General features: G+C 54.8%; 1 protein-coding gene and 1 long non-coding RNA gene across 8 annotated transcripts in view; both read left to right on the top strand.

Moving 5' to 3' along the window:
* Positions 1–4,356: 4,356 nt before the first annotated feature.
* NEDD4L (NEDD4 like E3 ubiquitin protein ligase) overlaps positions 4,357–10,831 on the top strand; it is a 30,602-nt gene continuing 24,127 nt past the window's right edge. For all 5 annotated transcript variants that reach the window (XM_051774603.1, XM_051774605.1, XM_051774604.1 and 2 more), the window contains exon 1: positions 4,357–4,534. In XM_051774603.1, coding sequence (XP_051630563.1) covers positions 4,487–4,534 — 48 coding nt within the window. In that variant the 5' untranslated portion in view covers positions 4,357–4,486. The remainder of the gene's footprint in view (positions 4,535–10,831) is intronic.
* Positions 6,501–8,948, top strand: LOC127464310 (uncharacterized). 3 transcript variants are annotated; one of them, XR_007901295.1, is made up of 4 exons: positions 6,540–6,584; positions 6,619–6,708; positions 6,779–6,922; positions 6,993–8,948. It is a non-coding gene; the product is annotated as an uncharacterized LOC127464310 (long non-coding RNA). The 3 variants fall into 3 exon arrangements; XR_007901296.1 differs by having other exon boundaries at positions 6,501–6,708; positions 7,085–8,948; XR_007901294.1 differs by having other exon boundaries at positions 6,501–6,708.

Here is a 10,831-nt window from a genome sequence, read left to right as displayed (position 1 = left end):
GAAGGCACTGCTCAGAACCCCAAAGGCTGAAATGGGTTGGTGGAAAGGTAACTCTGAAGGCCCCACAAGGTAAGGAAAGCCGGTGTGCTTTGGAGGAACTGGGTGTGCCACAGGGAAGGGACCGAAGGAGGGGTTAGAGGTCAGGAAAAGCCCAAATCTCTGGGCAGATGAACAGCTGGCGATTATCCCCCATTCACCATCATCTAAGAGCCAGGAGAAGTCGAATTAAACAGTTAAAATTATAAAGAAACCAAGAGAAGGAGGTCATTTTTCACAAAGACACCCGGTGAGAGGAGCCTGAATGGTCACTGCACCAGTCTTTTGGGATTCTTTCCCTCCCTCGAGGGGTGAGCAGTCCAGGGGGGCATCAGAGAGAGCTGTGAGTCCCTCGGGTGGCTGGTGGAGAGGAACAGGAGGGGCAGCATTGCTGGGGAGATGCCCCAGAGATTAGAGGCTCTGGGCCTGTGTGACTCACCCCTGTTCCCAGGCAAGGTGTGCAGAGCTCCTGTGTGGGAGTCCTGCCCCAGATCCCGTCTCCAGCTCACCCACAGGTGGGTGTCACACTCAGGTGCAAATTGGGACAACTGTGACCCCAGAAGGGTTTCAGATCTCTTTTTATTTTCCCTTTTCCTCTCCCGGGTTTGTCCACCCGGGGTTCCCAGCACCACACTCCTCTGAGATCCCAGGGAAAGCAGCAGTCTGCAGAACAAAAACCTCGTGGTGTTTGGATTGCTCGTGAGCTCGGCGAGGTGAAACATCCTCAGCTTTATTACCGAGCAGGAAGAAAAGCCTCCTCTGACGGGCCAGAGTCCCCGGATTGGCCAAAAAAACAGGCGCTGGCTACATCAAAGGCCTTCCAGAACAATTAGCAGCCCCTTTTCAAAGCCCTTGTGGCACCACACCTCGGGAGATCAGGCCCTGCAATTCTATTATCGCTCTTGAAATAGCTCAGAAATGTCGGGTTTTCCCTTTCCTGGAAACTGCCCATTGCTGACAGAAAGAGAGAAATTATCCCGACTTCTCCGGGGCTCATTTTGTCTTTCTGTGCTCAGAGCCTTGCTCAGCCCCCAGCCACTCCAACACTGCTTTGAGGAAGGTGTGTGCTGAGGACAGGGAGCACAACAGCAGCCTGATAAAATATTAACGCTCCCGAGGAAAATTTTCCAGAAGGGAAGAGAAAAATCTCTCTGCAGTGAGAAAAAGCTTTTTTTTTTTTTTTTTTCTTTTTTTTTTTTTTTTTCCCCAGCAAAAGGTTGTTAAGTAACAGCATTAAATATTGAGGGATGCTGAGGTGTGTCAGCACACAGCCTCCTCTCAGCCCCGTGAGAGGCAGATTTATTTCCTCCTCTGTGGAAATCACGAAATCCTGTTTGGAACCAGGGAGGGAAAAGCCAACCAGATCAAATCCCTACCTTGCCATTATTACTGTTACCATTTTTTAAGCTCTGATACAGCGTGAACAGATCATTTTAAATGTCCCTTTGCAGTCACTAAAGGGCAACGATCGTTTAAAAGACCCAGGAATCAAAGCAAAGGGAGCCTTGTCTGGGTGATTTTTAACTCCCGAGTGCCCGGGGATTGTTGCACTCTCATTCCATCTTTCGCCAGAGCTGTTCAGAATAAATAAATAATGAATAGGAGAGCAAAAAGCAAGTCATTCTGGGCAGGCTCTGGCAGCAGTTTGCTCTCCTAATGCTGTTTGGTGAGCCAGAGGCATCCAGCTCATTTCCTAAAGAGCATTTTCTGCTTAGCTCGGGGCTCTCTTAATCTGTTCAAGCCAATTCTCGACAACGCAAACCATCTGTATTCGGGAAGATCATGGTTTATTTGGATTGGCTTTGTGTCTGCTGTCGGTGGGTGATTAAAAGTACGAGGGATTTACGGTGTAAGGGCTCTCTGTTGGCATGTTCCAGCGACCTTCTGAGCAGCCTCTCCCGATATTTGGGTGCCAGCCGGCACAGTTAAGTCCAGCAGGAAGACAAAGAACAGCCAGAAATATCGGGAAGAGCCGAGTTTTTGCCCTGCAGAGCGGCTGCAAGGAGCGGGAAGGGCTGAGCTTTTGCAGGGCTGAGCTTTTGCAGGGCTGAGCTTTTGCAGGGCTGAGCTTTTGCGGCGGTTCCCCAGGCTTTGGTTTCGTGGGTGATTTCTGAGGGTTCCTTGTCAAACACAGAAACGTTTCTGTGTCAGGTGTTTCTTTGGGATGGAGCTGGAGAACTGCCAGCCATAATATGATATCGAATCCGTTTTTTCTCGGAAAAAACGGTCAATAATTCACGGGGCTTTGTGTTCCATAAAGAGGCCAGCTATAAATCATCTGAGCCGCACCTGGAGCTTTCTGCTCCCGGCAGCCTCACATGAATTACGTCTCTCCAGGGCCATCCATCGTTGTAAACACGATTCCAAAGAGGAATCGTGCACGTGACGCTCACGGGCAAACCCACAAGGAATCTTGTGCCAGGTGCTCCTCTGGACCAGACCATGGCAGGGAAAACAGGGGCAGTTTGACTGTGCCAGGGGCAGATTGAGGTGCCAGGAGGAGATTGAGGTGCCAGGAGCAGATTGAGGTGCCACAGGCTGCACCACGTGGCATTTACAGCCAGGAGGGACTCGGGAGTACAAAGGCTGACGATGGCTCCCCAGGCTGGACTTTACCAGCTCTGGGGCACTGCTGTCTGGGCAGAGGGCACGTCCTTCCCGCCCCACAAGGGCTCTGGAAAGGCTGGAGAAATGTTTCCTGGTCCTTGGGCTGCTGTGGAACCTCTCCAGAGCAAGGGATCTCCTTTTCCCCTTCTCCCCTGGCTCCGGGACACAGCTCAGCATACATCCCGGGGCACATCCTGGGGCCCATCCCGATCCCACATCCCGGTCCCACATCTCCGTCCCACATCCCGGTGCCCATCCCGGTGCCCATCCCGGTCCCACATCCCGGTCCGACATCCTGATCCCACATCCCGATCCCATATCCCAATCCCACATCCCAGTCCCACATCCCGATCCCACATCCCGGTCCCCCATCAAAATCCCCCATCCCAATCCCCCATCCCGATCCCACATCCCGGTCCCACATCCCAATCCCACATCCCGGTCCCACATCCCGATCCCACATCCCAATCCCCCATCCCGGTCCCCATCCCGATCCCACATCCCGGTCCCACATCCCAATCCCACATCCCGGTCCCACATCCCGATCCCACATCCCGGGGCCCATCCTGGTCCCACATCCCGGTCCCACATCCCGGTGCCCATCCCGGTCCCCATTCCAGTCCCACATCCCGGTCTCACATCCCGGTCCCACATCCCGGTCCCACATCCCGGTCCCACATCCCGATCCCGCAGCCCGATCCCATATCCTGATCCCACATCCCAATCCCCCATCCCAATCCCACATCCCGATCCCACATCCCAATCCCACATCCCAGTCCCACATCCCGATCCCACATCCCGGTCCCCCATCCCAATCCCACATCCCGATCCCACATCCCAATCCCACATCCCGATCCCACATCCCGATCCCACATCCCAATCCCACATCCCAGTCCCACATCCCGGTCCCCCATCCCAATCCCACATCCCGATCCCACATCCCGGTCCCACATCCCGATCCCACATCCCAATCCCACATCCCGATCCCACATCCCGATCCCACATCCCGTCCCACATCCCAATCCCACATCCCAATCCCCCATCCCGATCCCACATCCCGGTCCCACATCCCGATCCCACATCCCAATCCCACATCCCAATCCCCCATTCCGGTCCCCATCCCAATCCCCCATCCCGGTCCCCCATCCCGGTCCCACATCCCAATCCCACATCCCGGTCCCACATCCCAATCCCACATCCCGATCCCATATCCCGATCCCACATCCCAATCCAACATCCCGATCCCACATCCCAATCCCACATCCCGATCCCATATCCCGATCCCACATCCCAATCCCGCAGCCCCGCCCCGGCGGTGCCGCTCCCGCCCGCTGGGGGGCGCCCCGCCGCCCCCGCGCGCGCGCGCGCGCCCGCTCCTCGCGCCCCCCCCCCCCCCGCGCGCGCCCCTCTCCCCGCGCGCGCCCCTCCCGCGCGCCCCCCCCTCAGGCCCCGCCCTCGCGCCTCCCTCGCGCGCCCCCTCCCTCAGGCCCCGCCCCGCCCTCGCGCCCCCTCAGAGCCGTCCCCCGGGGCGGGGCGCGGAGCGGGGCTGCCCCCGCGCTTTGTGCCGCTCCCCGCCCGCCCCTCCCGCCGCCGCTCCCCCCGGCCCTGCGGCCGCGCTCCGTCCCGGCCGGCGGCGGCAACGCGGGCGGCCCCGGGCGGCCCTGCCCCCGGCCCTGCCCCCGGCCCCGGCCCCGGCCCCGGCCCCGGCCCCGGCCCCGGCCCCGGCCCCGGCCCCTTCCCGCCGGGCTCGGCTCCCGCCGCAGCAGCGGCGGCGGCGGCGGCAGAAGGAGGAGGAGGAGGAGGAGGAAGAGGAGGCGGCCTCGGCGGGTCGAGGAGCGGCTCCATGGCGACCGCGGCGGCGGAGCCGGTGTACGGGCTCTCGGAGGACGAGGTGGGTCGGGGCGCGGGGCGCGGGGCGCGGAGCGGGGCCGGCGGGAGCCGCGAGGGCGCCGCGGGAGCGAAGGTCGAGGGTCGGTGGCGGAGGGCGAGCGCCGCCCGCCCCGCGGGGCTCCGGGCCCGGCCCGGGCAGCGCCGGCAGGTGCGAACAAAGAGCCCCGGCAAAGGGAGCGGCCCCGGGAGCGCCCGGAGCGGTGTCGGGCGCTGCCTGGTCCCGGTGCAGATGGGGCCGATAAGCGGGGCAGGAGCCGCGATAACTAAGCGCCCTGCGCCGGCTTTATCGGCCGCGCTCCTCCGCAGAGCCCAACTGGCGCAGGCCGGAGCAGAACGGCCCGGTTTGGCTTGGGCGAATGTTAAAAATCCTGCTTAATGCCCTTTTTGTTTGGTCGCCTTGGTCGGGCGGTGTCGCGGAGCATCGGTAATGGGCAGGCTGCGTTGCTGGGCTCTGGTTTCAGGGTGTATATCAGCTGGTGGCAGCGCACATATCGCTTGTATTTGTACAGGAGCGAATAAAAATTGTAGCAGCGTGGCATCCGGTTTTATGGGGCCGAACACGACGGGTAATGCGTTAATCTGTTGGAGGTGCAGAAGGAACTGCCACTAAAATAAAAAAGTCCTTGCCTCGTGAAGCCGACGGACAGCGTTTATTGCCTGTATTTCAGTCTAGATGATTGTAACGTTTTAATTGTCGTTGGGAAGGAGGATCTTGGACCGGAGTGGGTGTTTTGCTGGGGGGGGGATTCCTTTTGTTGTTGCTTTGATAAAGCTGAGAGCAGAGCGGTAATGCTCTGCAGGTACGGGAGGGCTGGGGAGAAGGGAGGGCGTGCTGGGGCTTCGGGTGATGTGCAGCCTGGCTGCTGCCTTTTCTGTGGTGCTGCGCCTTTTGTCCCTGCCTCCCGTCTCGACAAACGCTGGTACTCGCCCAGAATGCTAAAGAGACGCGGCTACAGGAGGGAACGCGCCGGCCCTGCCGCTCCAACCTCGGGATCCTGGGAGAGCAGGAGGTTCTCCCTGGGGAGGGTGGCTCTGTAAATAAGCTCCGGAGGGTTGAGGAAAGCAGGTGTGCTGACAGCTCACTGCGTGCTGGCTTGTGTGGGTAATGACTTCCCATTAGCGCTGCTTTGGACTTGGCTGTGGTGTTGCCTTTTGAAAAGCAGAGCTCTTCTAGCTGTGAGAGGCTGAATCGTGTGTGTATTAATTAATTTGTTCCTGCCCGGGTTTGAAATGCAGCTTGCAGTTGTGTCGTAGGTGTTTTCTGGAGGGTCTCGAGTTGGCCTTGGGCAGGGCTTCCACTCCTGGCACCGTTGCTGGTGGGGAAACGCGGTGATTTCCACGGGAGCTGGAGAGAAGCAGCAGTGTCTTCTGCAGACCAGTGCCCTCCTGCTCCACGGCCGAGGCTGTATTTAAAAACTTACAGGCCTTCCCAGTTGAAAATAGTTGTGAATGAGGCACCCCTGGTGTTAGTTTCAGTTTGGGTTTCTCAGGAGTGTTTGGCTTGAATTTCGCCCAAACAAATCCACAAACATTCTCTTTGTCGGCGTCCTTGGGTGGAAGCAAAACTTGCAGGCTCCTTGGATCTCGTGGGGTTGAATTAATAATGGATCTTCTCAAAGAGATCCTTGAAGAAAATGTCTTTTTATATTTTAAAATATTAGGGGGAAAAAGAGGTTTATGCATGAAACTGCTCTCTGCAGTTCCAGCATTCTTCTCTTTTCAAGTTCTATTCAACTTCCGTGACTTGTGATTGAATCAACTGGAATTAGCAGCTTCCTACTGAGATGACATTTTGTCATGCCTTAGAAATTGTCAGAAAGGACCTTATGTTCCTGAAAATATCTCAAGGCGTGCCATACAGTCCCATATGCCTGCAGAGAAACAGTTCTGCACGCAGTCACTGCAGCTCAACCTTCCTTCTCCTGTGCTGTGCTGGGCCAAGCCGTGGGCCTCAGGAGGGAATCCGGGAGGATTTCAGAGCCTCTGTGGCACTTTGGGTGTCTGTGGGTGCTGAGGTGTCTGTGGGTGCTGAGGTGTCTGTGGGTGCTGAGGTGTCTCTGTGCTGAGGTGTCTGTGGGTGCTGAGGTGTCTGTGGGTGCTGAGGTGTCTGTGGGTGCTGAGGTGTCTGTGGGTGCTGAGGTGTCTGTGGGTGCTGAGGTGTCTGTGGGTGCTGAGGTGTCTCTGTGCTGAGGTGTCTCTGTGCTGAGGTGTCTGTGGGTGCTGAGGTGTCTCTCTGGGTGCTGAGGTGTCTGTGGGTGCTGAGGTGTCTGTGGGTGCTGAGGTGTCTGTGGGTGCTGAGGTGTCTGTGGGTGCTGAGGTGTCTGTGGGTGCTGAGGTGTCTGTGGGTGCTGAGGTGTCTGTGGGTGCTGAGGTGTCTGTGGGTGCTGAGGTGTCTCTGTGCTGAGGTGTCTCTGTGCTGAGGTGTCTGTGGGTGCTGAGGTGTCTCTCTGGGTGCTGAGGTGTCTGTGGGTGCTGAGGTGTCTGTGGGTGCTGAGGTGTCTGTGGGTGCTGAGGTGTCTGTGGGTGCTGAGGTGTCTCTCTGGGTGCTGAGGTGTCTGTGGGTGCTGAGGTGTCTGTGGGTGCTGAGGTGTCTGTGGGTGCTGAGGTGTCTGTGGGTGCTGAGGTGTCTGTGGGTGCTGAGGTGTCTCATCCACCCCAGTGTGTGGGGCCTCCCTTGCTCACAGTGCTGACAGTATCTCAGCCAGAAGCAATTCAGAATACTGTCTTTCTATTGACTTTTTAAATGGGCAAAAAACCCCTCCTAAATTGGTTTTATAGACTCTAAGTGCACTGGCTTCAGGGGTAGCGTGTCAACTTTAAATGATGATTAAAAAGTCCAGATAAGGAAACGTTTCATAAGTGATAGGGCTGGCCTATCTCCTTGTGTGGCAGAATAACAAAACAGGCTGTGGTTCCCCGGAGGTCAATAGATTTTTATAAAAGCCTGCATTTTAAACCTTCTTTTTCTGAGTTATCAGCACGTTTTGGTCACTGGTACGGGCACGAAATGAATTCTAGTTTTAATGTAAAATTAAGGTAAAGCCACTTGTATTAAAATGTGTGTCTGAGGGAGCCCAGAAGTGTCAGTTTTAGGTCCCCCCCCATTCAGAGATGATGTTGTTGGCCTGTCCTGTGAGGGGGCTGTGCAGGCAGTGCTGCCTTGGGCAAGGGGGGACAGGTTCTGGGAGAAGGGCTGGCCGTTGGAGGGCACTGTGTCATGGCAAATGGGAGCTCCAGGTTCTCCTCTGCTCCTGCTCAGAGACCATTTTCGTGGCAACCTCTCAGTCCCGGAGGATTGGATGGGGCCGAGACCTCTTGCTTAATTAAACTCTGTGCCATAGAAACTTTGGGACTTTCTGGGCCTTGTCATAGCACTGGGGGGGGCTGGATTATCTCACAGCTTCAGTCAGTTGAAAGGGGTAGATGGGATAGAAATGTGCAGGAGTAGCTTGATTTAATTACAGCCAACTTTTTCCGGCCATGCAGTTCTCAAACTGCCCAGTTCCCAGTCCTGGAGCACTCCCTTCCTCTGCTCCCACTGCCTTTTCCTCTCCCAGAAAGAAGGGAAAACCAAATCCTTAGGAAAGGGATTGTTTTCTGCAGGAAAAAAAAGCCAGCCATTAACTAGTAATTAATTTTAAAGAAGAGATGTGGTTAAACTGCACAGGCCCGGAAGCTATAATTGCAGTTCAATAGTTCAAAACAAGCCAACCCACCAAAAAACAAACCCCAAAGCCCCAACAAAAACAAATCTAGGAACTCGATTCTTGGGCTGTGTTATGGAACATCTGTCTGCCAGGTGATGTCTCCACTGGGCAGCAGATTTGGTGTCTTTCTATGTGCAGTTGTTCATTTTTTTCCTCCCTCCATTTGCCTGCAGTTCCTGTGCCCTGGCAGACTCCTGATTTCCAGGATTTAGGAACCTAGGATTTAGGAAATATCTCCAGTTCTGAGAACTCTGGCAGATACGAGGATGAAGAAGTGTTTTATCTTCCAAGAGAGAGAACAAACAGCAAGGAGGAGGTTTTTTGGGGTGTGTCGAAGGGAGTAGAGTGGATGGATTTTTTTTTCCTCTCGGTGGTGTGCTCTGCTTGCCATCCTCCTCCTCTGTTTATCCTTCCCACCGGGCAGTAACTCACAGGAACTGCCATCAATTCTCGAAATCAGTCAACAGAACTATTTGCCTTTTTAGTCGGTGAGAAATGACAACAGAGACATTGCTCCACCTCGGCAGGGTTTGATTTCTCTCTGCTGAACACCAGCCAGGCTGCTTCTCCCCTTGGTGTGCCTCTGAAATCTTGCTCCCTGGCTGTTTTATTCCTCCTTGCCAGTGCCCCCAGAAGAGGAGGTTTTGCCAAATTTACCTTGGGGTCAGGGAAATGAGTGAGGGCCTGAGGAGGCACTTCCCTTTTGTGTTCCCGGTGGGAGGGAGCTGTGCTGGGACACGCCTGGGCCCTGCAGGGTCTGGCAGGTGACTCACTGTGGGAGCAGAGGGTGCAGTGGGATGAGCCTTGTTTCCTGCCCTCTGCACCCCACAGAGTCCTCACGGTGACAGGCTGGCCCTGGAGAGCACAGCCCCAGCCTGGCTGGACCTGGCAGGACAGGGGTGTGCCCACAGTTCCAGGGCCAGCACCAGGTCAAGTTTGGGCTTTGCCTTAACTAGTTCCCATTGCAGTTTGAAACCCAAACCTCGTAAAGCGGGCACAGCCTGGGTGTGGGTCACCTGCCAGGTCATCTGGCACCCTGTGCCTGGTGTGCTCCTAATGCAGGATCCTGGAGAGCCCCTCTGGAAGCTCTTGAAGCCTTGAACCCCTCACAGCTGTTCACGAGCGACCCCAAAGTCTGCAGAGTTAAGATGGTCCAGTTTTGAGTTTTCTAGTCTTGTGGAGGCCTTCTGATATTATGTGCAGTCACTTTGTCCCTTAGAATATTGTCCAAAATTTGGGTTGGAACCCGTGCATACCTTAAAGCATTTCAGTCACTGTTCTGATTGACACTGGTATTAAATAAATGCTTGAATTGATTTAACCAAACCCCGTGTGGTTCCAGCAGGGATGGACCCTCATGCCCACATGCCCACAGTGCTTGCACTCCAGAAGCTCTGTGTGTGTCGGTGCTGGTGTTGCTGTGGAAACCAGCTGGGTTTTTTCTTTTTTTTTGGAGCAATCAAGAGGCTTCCAGTCGGATGGGAAGACAGGATTGTTGGTAATTTGAGGCAGAGAACAGCCTGCCCTGCGGGATCACCTTTTTCATGGAGAGATTCCCCCCCTGCCCAATATTCCAGAAATGCTTTCAGTGCATTAGAGGCAGGAGGGACGTGGCAGCCTGGGACAGGGGGGACAGTGATTGACCATTTTTCACAATTTTCTGGCCTCACCTGGAGGTTTTAGGGAAGAAAATGGCCAGATCACAGTTGGAGAGGGGTGGGAGGAGGCAGCACTTGGTTGCTGCTGGATGCAGAAATATTAAACATTCAAATTGCAGAGTGGGCTTTGTGTGCCAGTGAAAGTGTCTCCTGGGCCAGCCAGTGCTTTTCTTATTAAATAAAAATTACCCCTTTGCATTCAAGCAATGTCTAGTCACTGTCAAGGACCATTTTGGGAACAAGTGACTGAGCTAACCCCTGAGCTTGGTCCAGCAACGATCCATTTATTGACAAATTCTTAAGGAATTTCCATTAAGCAATTGATACAACTGAGAAACAAAACACACTCCTAAATCCAACAAACAATGCAAGACTTCCACCTTCCAGCCTCAATATGTGTGCAGAAATCACTGAAATGTTAATGGCTTTGGAAGAATTTCTTCAGTGGGGAGGCTGGAAACTCGCACAGAAACATTAATTATTAACTGCAGCCCAGAGCTGGAAGACCTAATTTAATTTCTGGTTGGAGAATAGGCTGACTCATGCAAGCAAACAAACTGTGTCAGAAAATGAAGTCTCCCTGTGAAAACTCACGGTCCCCACTCCTGCCCTGAGCTGAAGGTACCTCAGGAGAGCTTTTACAGGAGTTCAAGAAGTGTGAAAAGGACAATTTCCTGCTTTCTTGTCAGTCAGTGCAGTTCTCCTCCTCTCAGGGATTTTCCAGCAGCTCCTGGTGCTGGCCCTGCTCAGCTCTGCAGGTGGAACTGCCCCTGGAGTCAGAAATGGAGTTAAAAATCCAATCCCGGTTTATTGTTGGATTGCAGCTTTATTGAGTGCGTGCTCTGTCATTAACCAGCGCAGCCACTGCCTGTTGATGGTCTGGAATCATTCCATCCCTCCCAAAAATATAGATTATGGTTACATAACCCTGCC

The sequence above is a fragment of the Manacus candei genome, unplaced genomic scaffold (assembly GCF_025592945.1).
Source record: "Manacus candei isolate 608988 ecotype Guabito, Panama unplaced genomic scaffold, ASM2559294v1 h1tg000209l, whole genome shotgun sequence".
Classification (NCBI taxonomy): domain Eukaryota; kingdom Metazoa; phylum Chordata; class Aves; order Passeriformes; family Pipridae; genus Manacus; species Manacus candei.
Note: the sequence above shows the minus strand (reverse complement) of the source record. Positions and strands in the feature narration are given on the sequence as shown.